Consider the following 24,511-nt stretch of genomic DNA (forward strand, 5'->3'; position numbering starts at 1 on the left):
TGTTACTTTGGTGTTTCTGTTGTCATAACATTACCAAACATGCTAGATCAGTGAAGAAATTAGTGCTAGCAAGTGTTTTAGATGCTTAGAAGCTGTAGGGAGTTCTTTGTATAGTTATTTATCTCTAACAAGTCAGAATCAGCCTTTTTGATTAGCTGGTGAAAAAGGCAGGAAACAGATAAGCAATTGACCTTGGGCTTAGTGTCCAGCTGACAACAAGTGTTCAGGCCTAGGAGAAGTTAATCCATCTAGTAAAACAAAACCCAGAATCAGTTCTCCCTTATATTTAATGTTGGAAAGTCTATTGTGGTGGACTTAAAATGAAGACTTCATTCTTTGAGCTGTAAAAGGTATTTGGAAAGATCTCAGGATGTGGGAAAAACAGATGCCCTTGTAGAGTAGAAGTCCATGCAGATGGAAGATCCAGTGCTGGAAGAAACTGCACATCCTGTGTTCTGTCAATATTCTATATTTCCTTTATTATGGGAAAAGTGAGAGCATCTGGATCACAGAAGTTCTTTTTTAATGCATCTACTTTGTGGCCATGGAGATAGCTCAGCAGCATAAGTGTCCGCCCGGTGGGTACAAGGTCCTGAGTTTGATACCTGGGTTTGGCATCCTTTGATATGAAAAAAAAAAAGCATTTACTTTGTGCAAGATATTTTGTTAACAGGGAGTTCTAACTAGTTCCACTTCTTTTTTTTTCCTGGGGGGAAGGGTGTTTTAGGGAAGGGTCTACTGGGTGTTCAGTGTCTCACTACTAGATGAGACTCATAGTGATCTGCCTGTTTACAACCTCTCAAGAGCTGGGATTGTCATTTAAATATTGTAGATGCATGAATTCAGCAAAATATTCCAATAGTCCAGTTGGAATACCCATCTCTGACAAAACTAAACCAAAAAAGGGGATACAAACAAAGGACCATTTTGTATCTGTATATACAAAATAGCATAGATATACAGCTACTTTTTCTTAATTCAATGAATAGAAAGATTCATACTAATAGTGTTTGTGGACAGGATATCATGTCTGCATCTTGTACTATGAATAACCACTATGAAGGCAACTATATGCAATGTATTAATTATTGAAACTGTCCTACTAACCAGTTTTAAAACTGTCTCATTGCTATTTGTTTCTCAATAAAATTATTTAAAAAATAGATTTACAGAAAAAAAGAGCTGAGATTACAGGTTCACACCACCACACCCAGTCTCCATTGCCTTGCCTTTTCAGCACTCCCCGGGCCCTGCTCTTGCTTGCAGGCACTTTAATCCATTGAGCTATTTGGCCAGCCCTAGTCCCACTTCTTAAGTAAGGGGACTAGACTATACAGTTGGAAAAGGAGGTTAAAAAAAAAGAATCGCATAAACCTGTAAGTCAGTGACATTCTAATATGTGAGAACTTGTTTGTCTCATGTAGAGGAGGAGTATTTCAAAGATGCCCATAAATAACATGGCTTTGCTCTTTGTTTTGTCCAGCTTTAATTTTAAGAAAAATATCTCTCTGTAGATTATGATAGAAAACAATGATTATTAAGGCACTTGCTGAATAACTCTGTGGGTTTTCCAATTCACATTTAAGTGGATTTAGAATAAGGAAATAGCATGAAGTTCAAATTACTTGTCTTAATTTCCAGGAAGTATGTCATTAGAGTATTCAAGTTTTGGGATTATTTAACTTTCTTTACTTTTTATTTTTTTTTTTATTTTTTTTCCAAGGTAGTATGTTTTATTCTGAAAGAGTTCTGTAGTTCTTACATTCAGATCTATTCTAAATGTTTCTTTGTTAAACTCACTTGTATTCACCTGGTTTTTTTTTTTTTTTTAAGATCTGTTGTTTAAAGGTTAAAATCTCTGTAAAACCTAAAAATGTTTTAAAATTTGCTGAAAATGCAACAAATTCTCAATTAAAATTTATTTAAAATAATACCCTCCACTGATGTTACTTTTTACCCCCTGAAAAACTCCAGAGGAGCATTAACAAAAGATTTAAACTACTGTGCAAAATTTCTTCACGAAAAGTGTTTAAAGGCTGGTGCAAAATGGGAAGCAAATTCTAAACAATTTTGGCTTCTTGGAAACAAAAACCACTGTGTCTGAGGCTTACTCGTCGGGCGGGCGACGCGGGGCCGGCTTCATCTTTTCCGGCGGCAGGTGCGCTTGTGCTCCGCGTGCCAGTGCTCCTGCTGGCACTTGATGGAGCAGTAGGACGTGTTCCAGCAACAGTGGTACATGGCCTCCTCCTCACAGTTGTAGCACCACTGCTTCTTCTTGGTCTGAGATATGAGCTGCTTGTGCTGCGCCGCGAGCTTCTTAATTTCTTCTACAAATTCTTCTTTGCACTTTTCCTTTACTTGCTTACATTTTCTGTCCATCTCACCCTGCATGTTGGCCACAGCTTTATTTACAGCTTGTCTTTTTTCTTCTTCCATTTCAGAACGTAGCTTTTCCAGAGCTTCACGGACAACTCTCTCTGTCTCTCGCTTGTGGTCTGACTTCATCCGGTCTTTAAAGTCATTGAAAATTTTGGTGTATTTGTCATGGCACATGCTCTGACAGACCCCATCACTGGTGGTCTGGGTGCTCCGGTGCAGCATTCTAGGGGAAGAGGCACTTCTTAGTCTGTGTTGATACTGACACCTTCTCGATTGGCTGAGGCATCGTGGGGATTTCCTGGCTAGAACTTACTGCTTCTGTTTCAGGCTCTGGTTCTTCCTTTTTGGGTTCCACACTTTGATTGCGTCGTCCTTTCTTTGCTCTTGGTTCTTGAGTGACCTTTAGCTGCTCATTACTGGTAGAGGAGATACTGGATTCTGCCTCTTCCTCACCTCGGTCCTCATTCTTAGACTTCCAAAACCTTCCTTCACGAAGGAAACGCTGGTGTAGTTCCAGCTCATCACAGGCCTTTTTCCACCCCATACTGCGCTTCACGTGCAGCCGGTGAATGTTGACTGTGATGTCTTGAATGTTTTCAGAAGGAATCCAGGCCCTCTGGTGATGGTGGCCAAAGAAGCGAACGTCAACTTGATTGTCCTCTTTCTGCATGACTTTGGCTGGCCAAAACCCAAAACCTTTCATTTTAGCCCAAACCAGCTCATGATTAGGTATACAAGGATAGCAGAACCAATTGTCTGGACGAGCATTTGACAAATAGAAGCAGTTCTTACAAAGCTGAAGTTCATCCAGCTCATGACACGTATCTTTATATAGCATCCTCGCAATGTCAGCCTGCTCACTGTCTGCTCCATAGAAAATCACTGTGTTGTGGAGAAGCAGCTGGGCATCAGCTTTGAATTCTTCATAACTTCGGTATTTCCCCTCATTCACTTTCTCTTGTATGGTGGGAACATCAACAGCTGAATGCACCAGCCTCCTGTACATTGGGTGTTTATTGTCCTTCCCCTTCTTATTAAGATCTATTGCCCTCTCCTTCATGCGGGAAACAATGAACCTCAGGTATGTGCCCATCTCCTGTTTGTTTGTATTCTTCTTCTTAATGCTCCTGCAAACTGGGCACTGCCAGTGACTACTGCTGTCTCTAAGCCTGAACTCATCAGACAAACACTTGGAATGATACACACGAAAACACAGGTCACATATCAACACCTCTCCAGGCAAATGGCATTCAAAACAATACCAGTCATGATTTTCTGTTTCCCAGTCAATCTCATCTCCTGGTAACCAATATCCTTCCTGTTCAATCCCAGCCTTGGAACCTTTGCAGCCCACTGTCAGAGTTTCGACAATAAGACCATCTTTCACAGCTAAACTCAGCTGACGGGTGGTCTCTTTTGGATGCATACCGTGGACTCGAGACATATACTTTGTAATTCGGTCAATGTTGGCAATTTGCTTCTGGTTCCTTATAATCTCAATTGCTGCCCAAAGATGCTGGATAGCTTTTGTATCCGCCTGTCGCCTTTTTGTTAAACGTGCCATGACCTGTTTACTTCTTTAGGTGCAGGCGCGCTCGAGCCGAGAGCGGTGCACACGGAGAGCGGAGACACGAGGGGAGCAGCATTGTTAGACTCGGGCCATGCCCGGTCCCTTTCTTTACTTTTTATAACTGAAAAATTCTACAGTTGCACTGTATTTTCTACTGTTATTTTCAATGACATATTTTACTATGCTAAATATACTGGAGTACTCTATGTCCTATTCAAATGGAAATAAAAAATAAAAATAACACTGTGCTTCTCAATGACAATAATAATTACTAATCAGACAGGAAATTAATGTATTATCCTTTAGAAAGTCAAGCTTGATGTCCTGACTCAGACCATTTCTAAAAGCAATAATCCAAAAAACTTTCTTTGTACATAAAACAAAAACAGGGAGGACCAGATAACTGTTTTAGGCCAAATCTTACAGAGTATCACATAACTTGGGGGCCTCTCAGGTCTTGGTCCCAGGTTTGCAATTTAAAGACATCAATTTTATAAATTTGACAGTGGTGGCCAGGTTCCCAGTCATTGATTTATGTTTCCAAAAAAGAAAAGCTTTGTATATTTGTTTCTTTTTCTTTTCTTTTCTGGTGTTTTTTTTTTTTTTTTTTTTTTTTAATGATTTCTCTAGGACTGTGAGATATGTTGATGGTATTTTTTTTTTTTTTGGTGGTACTGGGAATCAATCTCAGGACCTTGCCCTTGCAAGGCAGGTGCTTATGCCACTGAGCTGTCTCCTCGGCCCCCAGAAAAGCTTTGATTCATAGACTCAACACTAAATTATAAATCTAAATATCTCTCATGAGCTTCACATAAGACTCACTGAGGTTAGATATCTTCAGGGATATTTGTAGCATGATGAATAATTTTACCTTTTTACTATGAAAGCATTTTTCCCCTTTAACAGCTTTGATAGGCCCTTTTCAAAGAGCCACCTCTCTCCTCTCTCCCAGCCCTCTTTCTCAAAGGGGAAATGAAGAGGATTGTGTGCTACCTGTTGGTTCTGCCAAGAATGGGTGTAGGGAACTAGTCTATTTTCAGACACAAGTATATGACAATAAAATGGATATGAAGAAACTTTTACTCCATGACTGAGAATGATAAATATGTAGCAGAGGTTTGAAGAGAACAGAGAGGTTTTGACATATTCATGATGGAGAATGGAGAGGAAGCCGACTGAGGAATATGATGGTGGCTTGGTTGAGGAAGATCAGTGGCCATGACCATGACCTCTTCCTGAAGAACTACCCTAGGCCCACCCTCTCTGAAGGGAGGGGGTTCAGAGAGGTGGGCCTAGGGTAGTTCTGGGGTGGGCTTTGTAGCTATAAAGCTACAACATGATAAAAGATGGTTGGCTGCCTGCCTCTACATCTCAGGCAAATTTTATCTTCCAAACTCTAAAAAGTTACTTATTAATCAGCACATCAACAAACATTAAATTCCAGAATAAGGATTATTTTCCTGTTTTCATTATCCTCTTAAATATCCTTTTCAAAAATACAAAGAATGTGAAACTAAATGCAAAGATTTCCTACTGAGGATTAAGATAACTTGTACTGAAGGCACTGTATTTTGGAAAAATGTATAAAAAACATTTTTATAATACTCTCTAACAGATTTAGCCCTTTTGTGACTTGAACTTCCTTAAGGATCTGAGAAAACAACATCCATGTGAACATTTACACAGTTCCAGAGATTTTTAATAATAAAGTTCAGGTTAAGAACCCACCAAACACTAATGACAGTTGGTACTGTTGCCCCTCCCCTCCCCCATTTACTGCCCTTTCAACATCATGTTAATTTCGTTTATGTCCTTTTGGTGCAGAAGTCAATCAAGGTGTTCTGTTTTCCTCTAACCAAGAAGCATCACATGGTCAAAGTTAGTCCAATAAAACTGTGTTCTCCCTGAATTTTCAATCACTATCCAGGTTATTCTAGAAGCCAGGCATGGTGGTACATTCCTGTAATCCCAGAACTTGAGCATCTGAGGCAGGAGGTTCACCATGGGCCTCAAGCCAGCCCAGGTGACATGGGAGTCCAAGGCCAGCCTGAAATATCTAGTGAGATCCTGTCCAAAAAAAAAAAAAGATGATAGAAGAATGGAGTTGATTAAATGGCGAGGGGGCGTTTATTTATTTTTGACAAATAATGAGCACATATTTATATGTGATGGCTCAGTAGTTCTTTTTCACTAAATGCCAGTTCTATTTTGTGCTTGTCCTAGCTCCTCAACTTATCTATTTTTTCAAACATTTGACATTGCCCACCATCTCTCTAACAATTTCTATTTTTTATTGATACCAATGAAAAACTGTAAGAGGTTATGACACAACTCTAAGTTCTATATTTCAGCAATGGAGATTTGCCTGAGGAGAAAAAAAATCAATGATGATTAATTTTCATTTAAACTAATTATATGCAATTTAATTGATACATGTAGGAAGAACTACATCTTTCCTAATTTGACCTCTTGATTAGGGCTATCTGATATAACTCAATGCATATATTATTCTTGAAGAGTTGTTTGCAAATTGTGTGGTACTCCAGTCTCAGTGTAACATGTTTCCCAATTTTATACTTTATACTTGTCACTGATATGGACATTTAGCCTTTGGATGTGAACACTGGCGATGATTCTGATAAACAGCAACTATAGAAAATTAGATTGGAAAGAGGTTTGTTTTTCTCCTACAAGCCCATGATGAGTTTTTCCTATATACCAGTCAATGATCAATAACATAATCAATACTGTCCAAAGATGCAAATATTTTAGGGGGAATTCATGGTGAATACTAAGCATATCAGGTCTGCTTCAAACAGGAGCCTAGATGAAGAGCCTAGATGGTAGAGACACTGAAAGGTCTCTTTAAGTTTCTTAGTTGCCTTCTATTAAGTCTTCTGATTTAATGGGTACCAGATGGACGTTAATAGGTTGAAATGAGTCATGCCTATTCCATGAATGGGCAATGTGTGTTGGCCAGAACGACAAGAGCTTTGGAAAGACAGATACTGCAAAAAGAAGTAGAAAATGCTCTCAGCAAGTCATGTTTCCGAAATTGTTACCAAATTCATACAATCTTTGCTTACATGTCAAATATAGCACATATACAAGTCAGACACCAACTTAGTTTATCTTATACTGAAAAGAGACTGTCTTTCATCTTTGCCAAATTATAGAAGTAAAAGTTTTCCAGGTAACCCGTCCAGCTCTGTTCCAGGGTTCTTATAAATAAGCAATAGACTTGATTCTACAAATCTTTATCTTTGGTGAAGAGCAAGTGAACTTTTGAACTTTTAATTTTCTTGAATGATTCAGTGAATATGTGTCCTTTATCAGAAGTCATTTTAATCTTTTTTTCTCTTTAACACACAGAAAATAATAAATCTGATATTTCTTTTGAAAACTATTTTAGTTAAAAATAAACCCATTTCTAGATTTAGTTAAAATCATCTCAGACTTGCACTTTCTCTGTGTAATGTCAAAGGTAGCACTTTGTGCTGTTTCCTGAGAACATGGAGGAAAGTAGTTCAATCTTATGAAGGAGCAGATTCTTAATCTTACCAAAATATAGGCTATTGAGAGAAATACAGTTGAAACTGTAGTTTCAAATGTTATAGCACTGAAATTCATGTCTTCTTATCTTGTCCTGGGTATATAAGAAACATTTCAATGACACTGTTGTTAAAGATAAGGGTGTAGAGAAAATTTACAAAAATGCCTGCTGTGTAACTTCTGGAATAAAAGAATTAGCACTAAGTAGTAAGAAACATGACTCAAAAGAAATCGTTCATTCCTCATTTGCTAATTACTCATCATTTATCCTGAACCAAGAAGCTCTTCCACTGAGAAACTCAATGTTTAAGAGGTAAGTGGACAAGGGGCCAGGGAGATGACTCAGTAGAATAAGTGCTTGCCCAGCAAGCACAAAGACTTGCGTTCAATCCCTGGTTCTACAAAAGAAAAAAAAAAGAAGTAAGTGGACAATGACAATATGTAATTTCTGCTAGGGAAAACAGATAACATGGGAACAAAAGAGAGTGCAAGACTTGGAGATAAAAAAATGAAAGTACTCATAGCTAAGATATAAAAGATTCAATCATGTAAAGCCCTGTGAGTCCAATAGAATAGATGGAGAAACACATGAAGCAGGCACTACAAAGCTAAAGATAAAGCTCAGGGGGCTGTCCTCCAGGAAACTGACAGAGAAGGCAAGAATGGATGCCCATCAAATGGCGCAAATGCAGATGAAGGCTAAGACGATAAGCTGGAGCCCTCAGCTTTACTGTGTATGAGACCTCAGAAATCTTGTAGGAAAGGCAGGTTCCTGGGCCCTTCTCCCAATGATTCTAATGTAATGTCAGAGAAGCTACACTTTTGTGAAGCATTTCAAGTGGTTTTGATCCAAGTGGTGCCTTCTAGTCTCATTATGAGAAGCAATTTGTATGGTTGTAAGTCCCTTTCGCAGTATGGTTTTCCCTGCCCTCCCATTTCATCTATATCTTCCTGATAATTACATTAATGGCTATTTCTTAACAATGGAGTCAATGGTATTTTATAAATTTCTTTTGAAACTATGTTTTCATTTTTAAGAACTTTAAGCATTTGGGGAATGTGATGTGTTGGTAACTAAGGCACCACCTCTGCCGCCTTTCTCTTTATTGCGTTGTCCTTGAAGAGAAAACTCAGACACGGGGCCAACACGTGGGTGCTCTCTGGGTAACATGGATGCCATTGGCAGCATAGCAGATGTGGCATGTATCCCAGAATCTATTTCTCCATTCACATTCCCTCTTCCTCAAGTATCTTTAGCAAATATTATGGAGCATATGAAAAGTCTTTCTGTAAGCAAAGTAATGAAGCATCCTGGCTTTGATTGAAGATTGGACCAAGGGAAGGCATAACTGTGATGTACTAGCTTCCCACAGCAAGGGCAGAGGCTAACATATGATTTCCAGGAATACCACAATTATCTGTAGTTTATCTACCTCTTTTTCTGGACAGGGAGCTCAACATGCCCTAAAATCACTGGCAATTTTAACACTTTTTGCTTCATGCTATAATAATAACTTCTATAGGATTTCTTGTTAAGAAGTGAGCAGCAGACACTGGCAGATGACTTCACGGCAGGCTTCCCTAGGGCTGCCCACTAATTTCTGGGGGATGAAGCCCAAGATTCAAACACATTTTATTTTATTTTCTCTATCTATCTATCTATCTATCTATCTATCTATCTATCTATCTATCATCTATCTATCTATTTGGCACAGGGTCTCGCTATGCAACTCAGACTTGTAGTGATCCTCCTGTCTCAGCCTTCCCAGTGCTGGGATTATAGGCATGCACCATTTTGCCCAGCTTCAGTGGCTGGTACAACTCACCTGGGATTCTGGGTCTGGCATAGTATGTGGTACCAGGGATTGAGCCTGGGTCCTTGAACTGCCAGAGAAGTGGTTAGACTGCTGAGCTAGCTCACCAGCCCCTCAAACACATTTTAAAATACATGAGGTTTTAAGTGAATCAGTTCTTTATTTCAAGACACTGTATTTAAGAAAATATGAGCTGTTACACACATAATCAGTGAGAATTATATAAAGCACCTTCCTAGGTATTATTAAACTCAAAGTTTTCCCATACATTTTTCATTTTAAGTCTTCTGCTTCTTTTGATTGTGTTTTTTTAACTGAAATGTTTGAAAAGAAAGCCTACCAAAAATGTCATCTCATTCTTACATATCTTTGTCACTATAAAGTGAACATTTTCTTACCTACCTATAGTGCTAGTACCAACTTTATCAATAATAATTCATTAGTATCATCTTATACATGGTCCGTAATTCCCTGAATGTCTTAAATCTCTCGGTTGGTTTAAATCCAATCTGCCCATTAATGACTTTATATAGCGGATGATTCTGATGTTGAGTTCACAAAAGTGACTTACCAAACCATAAAGTTTTATTGTTCTGAAACAAGCACAGTCCTGCACTGGCTCTCTCTGCTACCACCTTTTCTCCTTCCTCTACCAACCTTGTGAGAAAGAAAAGTGAGTGTTTCTTTTCTTTTTCTTTTTTTCTTTTTTTTTTTTTTTTTTTTTTTTTGGTCATTCTGCCTTGCATATCTTCTCTCTGAGGCTTGATTTTGAAGACAAGATCCACATGAAATCAAAATAAACTACCATCACTGGGATGCTTTCTTTTGCTTGCAGTTTTCCTGATAGAAATGGAGGAAGTAAAGAGTGAAGTTTGGTGCTGCACATCCTGTGAAGCTGCTTAACAGGGGTTTCCTGAGCCGTTCCTCTTCCCCACACTTCTGCATAACATAGTAGTGAGGCAATAGAAGCTTGATGTTTCCTGCTTTGCACAGACTCTCCAGAGAGCTGGTGTCTTCTTCAGACATTTCCAGTGTTCCAGAATGGCTTGATAAATTGACAATGATCCAATATATAGAATGATAAAATATACAAATTTCCTTGATTGAAATACTAATTCTATCCTCATTGTCTTAGCCAATTACTTAACGTCTTTCTTCAGTACTTATGTCTGTAAAATGAATTTAACACTGTCTATATTAGAGATTAACCTGGGAGGAGAGGGCAGGATGACACAGTATCCACCAAGACATGTTTTGTGTGGTAGGCATGCAGATTCCACTTTCTTCCTCTGCCTCCTCTTTCCTCTTAATCCACTAAAGAAGGAGGAAAAAACCCTGACACATCTTACAGAATGTGTTTGTGGTTGTTAACCTATTTTGAGTTACTTTCTCGGAGACATTTTTCTTTATTATTTCTTTTCTCTTGTAAAGTTACCCTAAGCAGGCAAAATTGACATGTAAGTGGGACAGCTGTTCCTAGGTTTAAGGAGATAATAAATGGAGGCGTGTGGATGGTTTAGAGACAATTTACATGCTGGTTTAGCAGGCGAACCTCCCAAGGCCTCTTTATATCCACATTGGCCAACTGCAGCTTAATCTGACAAGGATAATGTGGAGAATGTAAATATTACCATTTGTTCCATGTCATCTCAGATCAGACACTAATTTGCAAATGTAATTTATCATGTCTAAAGAAAACCAAAATGACAGCTCTTACCAGTATTTGGTATTTTTATGTTAACAATAGTTCATTTATGATTGTTATTGTTTCAGGCAGAAAATATGTCTCAATGTGTTCAGCTGGCAATGTAGGCTTTTCTATTCCAGGCCTCGTCTGCGCCTTTCATAGCTTCTCCTGTTGCTTGTGGTTACCTAAGCTGATCTCTGGACTGTTTTCTCTACTACATGTCATAAACATGTACTAATAAAAATTGTAGAAAATAAAAATATTGATCGAACCCCAAATCTTGCTAGTCACCACATCAGAAAGTAGAACTAAATTGTTAAAGAAAATTGAGAAAGCCCTGTTCTTGTGAAACTTAAAGGCAAGCCAAGATGTAATTGCAATAGGAGATAGACAAAACCAAATATTATTTGTTATGGAAACATAGAGGAGTGACACTAAAGCCAGGCATGGGAGGAGAGATGGAGATCAGGAAGTAATGTCTCAGCTGAAATGTAAATTAGGTAGAAAAGTTATCGAGGTACTTCAGAGATCAATTTAGATCATTTAAGTGATCAATTGCTTAATCATGTTTTAGACAAAAGTCATAAAGAGGGTTTTGAATCCTGGATAGAAACATGATGTAATTGAATAAAAAGGATTTCTGCCAGTCTAAGAGACTATTCAAACAAGCCAATCACATCTTCCTGTAGAAACCATAGGATGCTTCAACAAATTCTTCTTCTTCTCCTTCTTCTCCTTCTTCTCTCTCCTTCTTCTCCTTTTTCTCCTTCTTCTCCTTCTTCTCCTCCTCCTTCTTCTCCTCCTTCTCCTTCTCCTCCTCCTTCTCCTTCTCCTTCTCCTTCTCCTTCTTCTTCTTCTTCTTCTCCTTCTTCTTCTTTCTTCTTCACAAAACTTTTTTTTGTTTTAATGTACTTGGTACAGGGTCTCACTACACAATTCAGACTCATAGTGATCCTCCTGTTTTCAGCCTTCCCAGCCCTGGGATTACAGGCATGCGCCACCATGCCCAGACTCGGTCACCAGATCAGAGGGCTGGGGGAAGGGCCAGCACAGCATGTGAGACTGGGGATCAACCCTGGTCCCTGCTGTTGCCTAAGCAGGTGCTTAGTCTGCTGAGCTGTCTTGCCAGTCCAACTTCAGCTTTTTGATGCTACAAAACTTACCTCCTATAGTTTTTGGTTATTTACTCTGTTCCTGAGTACAACTTTCATATACAACCCTGCATGGCATATGGGGTATTATATGTTTGGTTATCACTGTAACTTTAGAGTGGAAATTCTTCCTTGAACAAGAGAGTATTACACAAAAGAGAGTTAAGAGAGTTATATTACTAATTGCTATTAGCTCATTGAAATGAAAGGATGATGCCTACATTGTTTGATCAATTTTTCAAGGGTATATCTACAATATAAGCAACCACTTTGGGGATTACAATACATAATGTACTAACCATTGTTGCTCTCCTACAATCTCATTTTGAAATTTTATTTTTTATGAAAGTTTAAACAATTATTTTGGTTTTACTTCTCTTTAAAATAAAAAAAATTTAAAACAACAGAGTGAATGAGAGGTGATATAAACAAGAGAGTCAACAGTTTTTCTAAGATGATGAAAATATTCCAATGTCAAAATTATAATCTGGACAGTCTAGTGAGATAGCTCAGCAGTCTAAAGCACCTGCTTAGGCAAGTTTAGGCAAGCATGCAGGGACCATGTTTCCATCCCTGGGCACCACATGCCATGCAGCCCTATCCCCCAGGGCAGGCTGAGACAGCAATGAAAAAAAAATTACATTCCGGATATGAGGCTAAGATTTTTATGAGATATAATGAGGAACTTGCTTTTATGACTGTAATGGTCTGCTTTCATATTTTATGATAATCATTACCAGTATTACTATCATTAATAAATTTACTTAATTTTATAACTAGGGAAACAGACAGAAGTTAAAGAATGTGTACATATGATCTTTCACATGCCATGCCAGCCCTGCCCCCGGAGTGCCGTGACGGTGACTGAGATCGGGCACAGAGAGCGCACCTGGAATCCTAGTGCTCGGGAGGATGAAACAGAAGGATCCCTATGAGTCTGATCTGTGTAGTGAGACTCTTTAGATACTGTACTAAATGCAAAGACAAAACACCAGAAAACAAGAATTTGTACATACAAATAAGATTAATAAGAGGCAGAATCATGATTAAAACCTGTCTGCTTGTTTGCTTTTTGTTTTCTCACCTTCAGAGCCTCTTTGCTTAACTACACGATCATACCACTGTCATCATTTGCTGTAACCATAATTGTCAGTGTGTTTCCTTGGAGGCTTCAAATCATGAGTAGAAGTCACTACTGCTTTAACTCAACTGTATTAATAAATATTTACAGTGTGACAAAATACTGAAGCAACTCTATATTCATTAAATTTTAATATTGATTTCTCATTAAGTGCATTTGTCTGAAGTTGGAAGATTTTCACAAGTTAAACAAATCTAAGGAGAATCAATAAATATATGTGGTACAAAAAGACTGTCTCTAGTATTCTTATTTAATGAAGTACAAACAGCTAACATTGCAAAAAAAGAAGCTATGCTAAAAATGTATACCTAGAAAAGTATAAAAACGAAATATAAGAAGTAAAGCCATGTTGATATGTTGAGCTGTGGGGGACTCAGGTCAACAATTTCTGACATTGCCAGTTAAGTGGAAGACCCAACACTATTATGGGCTACTGGACTCTTTTAGAATATTTTGCTGAGTTTACATACCTAAAATATTCAAATAACGGAACTTAACAACAAAAAAAAAGGTATACAGATGAATGTCCATTTTGTATCTGTGTATTCAAAGTGGTTAGGATAGATATATAATTACATTCTCTTAATGAATAGAATGATTTGTTCTATGGTGTTTGTAAATAGGATATCAAGTCAGCATCTTGTACAGCAATTAACCACTAAGAAGAATGTATGCAGTGTGTTAACTAGTGAAACTGTCCTACCGATTTGATTTGAAACTGTCTCTTTGCTATTTGTTTATCAATAAAATTACGGCAAAAATGTATACCAATGAGAATACAAAAATACAAACAACTAAAGAAAAAAACAATTAGTGTCATATTTAGTCTGTAACATATGTCTAAAATGTCTCTTATTTTAAAACACCTTCTGTAGAGATTCTTTAAAATTCCCCACCCCAGTGATTTATGTGAAATATATACTTTGTAACAGAGAATATTTTAGTAAACTCAGTCTAGAAAACAAGGTATGTGCACTTGGTTGAACAACTGGGCCTACTGGGCATGCAACGGGCAATTGGAGAAGGAAAATCTTTCTTTCTTCGTTCTTGTAGATGAAGACGCACAGTGGAAAATGTGCCAACTTTTTGCTGCACGTCCAGGGAGTTTTTCTAACAGTTTTCACTGATACCATCAACAATAACGTTATTTCCCTAGAGGGGAAATCCCTGGCCTTTTTGTAGTAGATTGATTAGTAACTATAATGATGTGTGCTAGTCTCTGCCCACTTGCGTCTGGCTAGCTGATGTCATAACCTTCTTCACCATGTAGCTTTCACACTGCTAAGGCCATGTTGCTGGTTTCATTTCATGTGTGCGTATGTCACAAGCAAGCAGCCAACATCTGTGTGCAGACATGATTTTTCAAAATGGGCAACAGTGCAGTAGAGAAGCCAACTGTACAGACAAGGCAATGAAGCTGGGCGGCAGGTCTTTATCTCTTTAACTGATGTTTTAGGGTGCTCCAAGAGGCCCTAAGAGAAAAGACAGATTTAAACAAGGGATGCTTGATATGGTGTATATTTTCCATCTGGTTTGGAATTATTTCAGTGTTTTAACAACAGATGTAGATATATTTGTGTATTTTTCCACACATATCATTCCTTAAGGGGTGTGTGTATATTTTTCAAGTATTTGGAATTTTTTTTATGTAGCTGGAATATTTATACAGGAAAAGTCTCCCAACTACAAGGCCTTATCTCAATTAGTGGTTTATCAGAGCTCCTCAGTGAGCCGCATTACCAAAGGAGGACTTGTAAGAGATATTATCCAAGATGGTTTTAAAACTTAATGCAAACTTTAAAATGTTTTGATGTGCCTCTTTTTAGTGGTAGTGGTGATGGGGTCTTTTGGGCATGAGAAAAATGAATTATGAAAACCTATCCATGTTCTTTTCATCTTTGTCCTAATTGATTCTACCTGTGTATCATTTAGGGTCCAGTTTGACACATATTTATAATGTGGGTTTCATTTCCATAAAATGGGAACATAATAAATATAGGGTTTACTAACGATTGTTTTATGTGGCTGCCAATCTGCCAAGTAGCCTTCTTAATTATTACCAGGAAACTAGGCATTTTGCAAACATATGTTTTCCATTTGAGAGTACTATGTCATGTCAGCCCTCTCTACTGGCCTGATAGGAGCGCAGTGGGACCTCAGCATGTCTGCTTTGGTGGGTGACTTCTAGGGTTAGATAAAAGCACTACTAGAGGAGATAGAGCAAGGCATCAATGGTTTCCGAAAGCAAATTTTACAAAGAAATACATCAAAGGCTTATGTCTTCATTATAAACTGATATTTTTACTAGGCGAGGATAGGCATCGATCTGCCTCTAGAAGACATAGAATAAAGGAAACCAGACCCTAACCTACATTAATGAGTCTAATTGCAAAGCTCTTGTCTTCTTTGAACAACATAACCAGGGGTTTTGCCTCAAAAAATTTTTAAAGTGTATGTGGTTTTTTCATTAGCCTGTGCAAACCTGGAATGTTCTTTCAAAGAATTTATTCCATGACATGGGAAAAAAAGAGAAACTGAAAATCAAAAAGATCTGGTCCAAATGAGCTATATTTCTGAACGTTCCTCTAAAAAATGTTTTAAAGTCCATGGAAATACCTTTTGGTGGCTTACATGTGCTCACCCAATACACGTTTTACTTATGACCCACAATTGTCCAGTCTTGGTCCAAAGTTAAGATCCTGATTGTCAATTTTTATTGAAGTAAAGCATATCTTGACTTATGACACATTTAAAGTTGGAGAACATGGATCACACCTTTGTAAGTGCAAGTGCCATTTTAATGGCTTTAGAAGAAGAGGTGTTTCTGTATAAATACTAAGTATTTGAGCTCCGTATTATCAGTATCACCCTGAGGTGAAATGGCTTCCGTAATAGCAATATCAAATGCTAGAATGATTCCAGGGCGCTCTCTGGGGTCTAACAGCCTGAGGTTGCCTTCTTGGTAAAGGGAATATGAAGTATTTACTTTCACCTTCAACTGCATGGTGGTCAATCCTTTAGAAATGACTTCCACGTATACTTGTGACATTAAGATTTTAATACTTGAAATGGAAGGAGCATGTGTTAACTGCTATTGATAAACATTTGCACTTCCAAAGAGAAAGCCTAATTGCAGGAAAGTCTTATTTGTTCAAAACCAACTAAAAACTTTAGAATTTATCATTGTTGGGCCAGGGAGATAGCTCAGTGGAATAAGTGCTTCCCTGGCAAGCGCAAGGGTCTGAGTTCAATCCCTGGTTCAAAAAACAAAAAAAAAAGAAAAAAAAAGAATTTATCATTGTCTTTATTTTCTCATCTACCATTGCCAATGGATCAATTCAGGTACTAAAATTCATCAGTCTGGTGAATTACATGTAATGACTTTTGGTTTTTGTTAGCGCATTTGGTTGTTGCAGGGTCTCACTACACAGTTCAGACTCATGGTGATCCTCCTGCTTTCAGCCTCCCCAGTGCTGGCATTACAGGCATGCACCACCATGCCCAGACTCTGGCCAGCTCAGCCCACCCTGGAGGCAGGGCTGGCACAGCATGTGGTGCTGGGGATCAAACCACAGTTCCTGCACTGCCTAAGCTTGCCTAAGCAAGTGCTTTAGTCTGCTGAGCTATCTCACCAGCCCCAATGCCTGTTATTTAAATTTAATAAGTCAGATAGAATTGCCTAATTAAAAATATTTGAGGTAACTGATAATGACATAAGTAAGAAACTGTTTCACTCCCCTGGGGACAGAGATTATGTTGAGGTATGTCAGGGGAAAGTTAGTATTTTATTTCATTTCAGATTTCTTTCCTAACAATTATGACATGTCCAGAAAGAACAAAATGGGAAATATACATTGTCAAAACTAAAACTTTCAAAATATTCTCAGATAACATGAACTAAAATGATTTTGTTTTCTTTTTCCTTCCCTTTCATCTTAACTTTTTTTTTCCCCTTCGTTTTGGGATTCTTGGACAGTTATTGACTGGAAGAAGATTAAAAAATAAGCCAACTCAAATGAAAATGTTTGATCACAAAAACCAAGCTTATATTTTAGCATTGCTGAGGAATTTGTCAACTTTCTGGAGGTAAGGGTGGATGTTTTATTATTGTGAATATCAACAGAAAAAAAAACCACACTAACTCCTAAATCCATTATTTTAGATCTTGCCTTATGATAGCATTTCCAAGTATTTTTTTATTATTTAAATCAGTGCTAAATACTACTCAAGGGAAGAGGCACTTTGGCAAAGGAATTCCTAGAGATACTATATAAGAAAAACTAAATTGAGTTATGCTTCTTATTTGTTTGCTCTTTAATAATTAAGACTTTTCCAGGAGCAAGTGTGAGTAAATCTTTCAAATAATGTACTATTAAGTCTTATTATAGTGTCAAATGAGAAGAACATAGATTTTGTGGGTTCATAACTGATTTTGAATCAGTCATGGCCCAGGGAAAATCTCTTAACTTTTCCCATCCTCTTTTGTGAATGTACACATTGGGAATAAGTTCACAGAGTCACTGGATTGTGCGTGCTAAGTGCTCAGCTCTGTCCCTGGTCCTTGGACGGCACCCTGATTCTGACAGGGGTTAAGCATTGTGATGTCACTTGGTCCACATGTAATGGCCTCAGCATGGCTGCACAGGACTGGCGCTTGGTGACCTTGGTGGAGGAGTGCACAGGTCAAAGGGAATCTGCTAGAGATGACATAGATCTTGTTTCACCAAGTATATCCTCCTTGGAGTTTGTGAGGATAGGCTATGTATGTGCTGAGTTATTTTATGATACAAAGTCCAGAACCAAATATTCCTTCAGGGGCTGGGGAGATGGCTCAGGGGAATAGGCGCTTCCCTGGCAAGCGCAAGGGCCTGAGTTCAATCCCCAGTTCTGAAAAAAAAAGAAAGAAAGAAAGAAAGAAAGAAAGAAAGAAAGAAAGAAAGAGAGAGAGAGAGAAAGAGAGAGAGAGAAAGAAAGAGAAAGAGAAAGAGAAAGAGAAAGAAAGAAAGAAGAAAGAAAGAAAGAAAGAAAGAAAGAAAGAAAGAAAGAAAGAAAGAAAGAAAGAGAAATCCCAAATATTCCTTCAACCCCTCATTTTAGAAAGAGCAAGCATTTTCAGGGGCCTGTGATTGAACTGCAGAAAACGCTTTTGCTTTGGTTTTTATTTCATTCTTGTCCAGAGACCACCAGCAATGTAAGCCAGAAGTGATAACCTGGACTCCTGTGTTGGTTTGTATTTGTGCATTCCGTAAAGTGCACTCATTTCATCAGGTGAGAGTATAAGTTCCACTAAAATTTTAAAATTTATCTTATATTTCACTCTCCACTCTCTCCTAACATTCACATTAAATGTATTTTTTAAAATATTGAAAAATTAAGAATTAATATTTGTCATACACATGTAAAAACTACATACAATGAATGTGTTTCTTATGTATCCCAGACATGCATTAATAACATAATTATTATGTTGTTCATTCAGTCATTCATACTATCCTCATCACTTTTTCTTAGAAGAGCATGGTAACCTCTATAGCCAGGGACAATCTATCCTTCCACAGCAAGCCTTATATAATTCAGATGGCATGAATTGTCTACTGCCTTGGGTGGTAAGTTCATACAGTGTGTGTTTTACATCTATCCAAGCAGACTATATGTTATTTGAAGAGTATCATTATCTTTGTGCTCAGCATAGTGCAGGACCTCAAAACTGGTTTACAATAAATGTTTATGTACCTCTGTGGTTACAAAAAGGTTAGAAATTTTCTAATAGCAAAGCACTTTTTCATTTAAAACCTATATTATTTTGGCCAAGTTTTGAAAGTAAAGATAGAAGGAAAAAAATATCCTCACACTAATGCAGAAACCATGATGGATACGTCCATGGAGATGGAAAGACCAAACAAACCAAAGAAAACCTCAGGAATAACTCAAAAACCCACAGTTCTGCACACCATTGTCACCTTGAAATTTGATTTATGAAATCAACACGAGTAAAATGACTCCTGAGAAGTGATGATAAGCAGCAGCAAACTGTACCCTCCACTGTCGCCGCCTGTAATGGGTGGAAACGGCCATCATATTCCATGTGTCTCCTGCTCATAGATATGGGAGTGGTATCAGAAGACAAAGCAGGGGCACAAAAAAGAGATTTCAGCCAATCAGAACACAAAGCAAAGTAATAAATAAGAATTCATTTGAGTCAAGATAGAGGCGGGAAGGTAAGTCTCAACATTTTATGTTTTTATAATTCAACTAGATGTCATCAAGACAGTAGCAATTAAACTGAAAACTCAGCATCCAGCATAACCACAGTGATGACAAAGCTCTTGGAGCTTTCCATGATAACAAACAGCCTGCTGTGGCATGCTAAGGTAGAGTCCTCACCACTGGCTAGGACAGTCAGCTAAAATACAAAGGAATCAACTTCTGCCTTTCAGGATAGTGAAACTGAGAGCTACACTCCTGAAAAAGAAGGTAGCACCAGCAGCCCTATGAACGTGTTAGACAACATACCAGCCTCTGTGGATATGATTCAGCCATTGCTCACGTTCCTACATTCGTCACAGGTAGCACAACTCATGCCTAAGACAGAATGGATCTGAGGAGTCAGAGGACCCTCCAACAGGCATGTGACTCACTAATTTCCCTCAAAGTAAACTTAGTTATGTTACTGAATTCATCACTAAGGAATATAAAAACAGATTTGATATTCATGGATAGCTTAGGATGTAAAAACAAAATAAACAACAAATGAAAGACAGCAGCACATACCCTTTAAAGAGGAAGGACAACTCTTAAAGAACCCTAAGATGGCCCTTATATTACTGATGGAAAAAAATCTATGCAAGACAAATGAATTAAAATATTCAATTTAGTCACTTTATTATTTTTGTAATTTGTGAAGTATGATCAAAAACTACAGTGAATGTTTAAATGAAAAAAAACATTTTGTCACAAAAGACACAATGCCATGAACCCTCTCACTTTATACGTACCGGTCCCAGTGTTCTTGTCACTTTCTGAAGCAGTTCTGGTAGCTGTGTTTCATGTCTTCAGCTTCATTGTCATGGCCACATGAATGTCCTAAATCGATTCAAAACATGTCCAAGGCCATTTTTTGACTTTGGAATAGACCTAGAAGCTGCCTGATGCCAGAGCTGCTGAATAAGATGGATTAGGACATACCATAATATTTTTGTTTGACAGAAATTTCTGTAAACATTTTTAATTTGTTAAGAACATTGAGGCAGCTGCAAAAAGACATGACAGAGGACTTCTAGAACTACTTCAAAGTAACGCAAAAGTGGAGTAAATACATCTAAATTCAGGGGGAGTATTCTGAGAAAGATTAATGACGTGTCTCTTACCGTAATATATTTTCAAAATCTAAACATTTTCCATCTACAGTAATACCTTGGTTCACAAACACTTCTGCTCATGTACAATTTGGCTCACTAACAGAAGAGTTCAACAAAATTTTTCTCCCCCTCTCAAACTCCACATCAGATGATAACGGCCGCCTTTTCCAGAATTGTGGAATGAATTAAATACTGCACTGAAGTACCACCTCAAAGGGATCACACCTCATTTGTTGCCCATTTGGATCAAATGGTGCCAATTTACACTGAGAGATATTCTTTTTGGTGAATGAATGAATGAATGAATGAATGAATGAATGAATGCCCATGTGTAATTGGGAACACTTTTTCTCAATCCCTGTATGAGGCACTTTCTCAATTATAATCTTACTTAATTCTTATAATACCCTGTCAGGCAATATTGTCACAATTATGATAAAAAACAGATTATTAAAATTTAGATGAATGGTACCTGTACTGACTCTCCCTAGTAGTATAAACATTATTTAATATGCATGCACTAATAAAAAAGTAAAAAACATTAGATGAAGAGTCCAAAGATGCACGATCAATAAAGGACAGAGCTAGATTTTTAGCTCTTTTTATTTTAAGCTGAGGGTTTTTGTTGTTGTTGTTCACTTAATAAGAAAATCATTTCTTTCCCTTCTAAAACTAAACCACCGATGCTGGCACAATTGCATTTTGTTGGACAAATATTTTGAATACTTCTCCAAAGAACTTCTGAGTCTGTCTCAAGAATCACCAAAATGGAAATGACTTAACAATAATATGAGAAACTGCTCCATTATGCCCAACAATCTGGGCAAAATGAGCCTTTAGCTTGACTAATCTACTTGAACATTGTTCCAGAAGAGGCCTGGAAGGAAAAGGGATTATTTCAGTTTAACAGAGTGACTAAATTGTGAGTATTTCCAAAAAAGTATCATTCTTCGGAGTTGAGTTTTACTGGCTTCAGAGACAGTGACTCAGGGATCTCTTGTGGTTCTGCTCTCATTAGCAAGTTCTGAAGCCATCACCTTCAGAAAGGAAGGGAACGTAGCCTTGATATAGCTCGAAACCTCACCCATATCGTTCCCTTCAGTGAACTTCTAAAAATTCTATCTCGCCCTTACTGTGAGCTGCTGAAAGGAGAAAGGACCCTGCCTGCTACAACAAGCAGCCGTAGCGGCACAAGGCCAGGTCTCTGACACTATCTTCCCGCGGTTTCCACTGTTCCCAGACACACATTTAATCAAACACCTATATGCTCCATGACCCCTTGGAGTACCGATCAAGTGCTGGTGGATTGTAATATACACAGCTTTATCATCACTTTCCTAAAGTGAAGAGAACCAGAACACATGGAAGCACAGACAGGACAGAAGGGCAGAAGGTGAAGAACAATTTTTCCTAATCAGCCCAAAGGACAGTTGGGCCAGCAATTGCTTCTCAGTCATCATGAAAACATTACAAGTTCAGGGGAGGCAGCATTTTTTTTTTTTAATGGGCTTTTGGAAGCAATGGTCTCAGCCCTCCCGGGAGCTGCAGAGTCTCTCCTACTGCCAGAACCACTGAGTGCTGCTGGCCTGGAAGGGCACTGCTGAGATTGCAGCTGAGTGGGGCTGAGCTGGGGCAGTCGGAGCTGTGCTCTTTCTGATAGTCCAGAGAGGGATGGATGGCGAGGGCGCTGGGACTTCATCATCACCACGGCATTTTCAACAGAGGAAAATGCCTGATTACAGAGGAATGTGACAAGGTTTGTTTCACACGTTTTATCAAAAACGCAGAGCGTTTTGAGAGTCTGAGCAATACATGTGTTACAGAAGGCCAGAGTGTGGGGTGATCCTATGGATCATGAATGCACAAATGTCTCTGAGTAACCTTTCAGTGCAACAAGTAAGACGCTGTGAGAAAACACGAAAACCACATGAGCTAGTAGACTGGCCACCAGTACCATCATTCCAGCTGATTTCTTTGTTGATGTTGGGGTTTAAAAGAAAATTACTTGCAAAAAAATTTTAATTTAGATGGCTCCCACAAAAAAATGTATCTTGCTTCTCTTTAAAATTTGAGAGATTTCAAAATATCAGGGAGGCCAAGAATCTACTAAACCTTTCTATTTTTATTTTTAATTGATAAATAAAATTGTATATATTCCATATTTATGGTATTTAATGTAATGTTTTGATATAGATTCAAAGCCTGGCATGGTCAAATTAAGCTAATCAACAAATCCATCATCTCACATATTTATCATTTTGTGGTGAAATATTTGAAATCTTTTCATAAATTTTGAAGCACATGAAGCTTTAATACTTAATGTAGACACCTTTCTGTGCAACATAAAGCATATTGCCTCTACCTGAAATCCGTACCCTTTGATCAATTTCTCTTTATCTCTCCTTCAACTCCATCCAACCATTTCTATCTACACATCAGATGTTTTTAGCTTCTACGTAAAGGGAGGTCATACAGCATTTGTATATCCTTCAAAGGAACATCAAAGTTCCTACAACTTCTTACTTATGCTTACATTTAGAATGTCTTACTCCATATTTGGTTTGAAATCTCAGCAAGTGGAAATCAATAAATTAATGCTCAAATTTGGGGAGCTATAACAAAGACACATAAGACAGCAACTGAATATTGAATAGAAATATAGCAGAGAATAAAATGGTAAGGCACAATTCAAATTATTTTAGGTGGCAGCCTGAGATGTGAGCATTTGTCCCATGCTTTAAACATGGGCATCTATAGAAGGGAGAATTTAGACTGCCTTTCCTGTTCCTTTACAGTTGTGACCCATATGATGGGTGTTCATCAATAATAAAGTCATAGTGTTAATTCCCAAATCTAGTCAACTTTTCCAAACTATCATTCCAATAAAACTCTTCTGGTTAGAGCCCTTAGTACCTTGTAGTTAACCAACTGGACTGGATATTCAGTCTTTATCCCATGTAGCAATTCATCAACCTCTAGCAAGACCTAGACCCAGGTGTAGCCACTCACACTGCAGTTCCACTTGGATGCCTCAGCAGTACATTTACTGGGATCCTTGGCCATGATTCCATCCTTTCTTGGCACCAATTGTGCTCATGCAATGAATAACAGTACCCACTCCAGAGTAGTGAAGAAGCCTAGCTCACAGAAGAACTTCTCTTTCTTTCTCTCTCCACCCCTGGTCCATCTCAGGTCTATCCTCGGTCAGCAGAAACAGTCTTTTAGCTTCTTTCCCCATTCACATCTGGCTAAAATCTCTAACCTGTTAACAATAACAAACATCATTTTCATAAGCTGTCAGTCCACCTCCACATAACCTAATTAGAACTTGCATTGCTTCTAGGGCCATTTAAAATAACGTGGCCCAATTGCTGTAAAGATTTAATGCAATCCCTATCAGACTACCACCGAAATACCTCACAGAGCTAGAGAAATCATTCCTAAAATTTATCTGGAACCAGAAAAGACCTAGAATAGGAAAGACAATCCTAGGTAATAAAGACAAGGCAGGAAGCATTACAATTCCAGACTTGAAATTATACTACAAGGCTACTGTGATAAAATCAGCATCGTACTGGCAAGAAAATAGACCTGAGGATCAATGGAATAGATTAGAAGACACTAAAGCCCCTATGAACACACTCAGCCACCTTATATTTGACAAAGGGGCCAAACATACTCACTGGAAGAAAGATAGCCTCTTTGACAAATGTTGCTGGAAAAACTGGCTCTCTACATGCGCTGAAAACTAAAACTTGACCCAGGTTTATCACCATGCACTAAACTAAAGTCAAAATGGATTAAAGATCTAAACATTAAAGCAGAGACACTAAATCTCCTGGAAGAGAAAGTAGGTGGA

The 24,511-nt window shown here is 38.1% G+C and overlaps 1 protein-coding gene across 1 annotated transcript; it reads right to left on the reverse strand.

The window, feature by feature from the left end:
- Window positions 1-1,725: 1,725 nt before the first annotated feature.
- On the reverse strand, window positions 1,726-4,045 carry LOC101566508 (zinc finger MYND domain-containing protein 11-like). Its single transcript, XM_023712022.1, is given in 3 exon segments — window positions 1,726-2,617; window positions 2,619-3,505; window positions 3,668-4,045. Coding segments are annotated over 3 exon segments (1,641 nt in total). The 5' UTR covers window positions 3,944-4,045; the 3' UTR covers window positions 1,726-2,139.
- Window positions 4,046-24,511: the final 20,466 nt, after the last annotated feature.

The sequence above is a fragment of the Octodon degus genome, unplaced genomic scaffold (genome assembly GCF_000260255.1).
Source record: "Octodon degus isolate 3935 unplaced genomic scaffold, OctDeg1.0 scaffold00022, whole genome shotgun sequence".
In the NCBI taxonomy this organism is placed as follows: Eukaryota; Metazoa; Chordata; class Mammalia; order Rodentia; family Octodontidae; genus Octodon; species Octodon degus.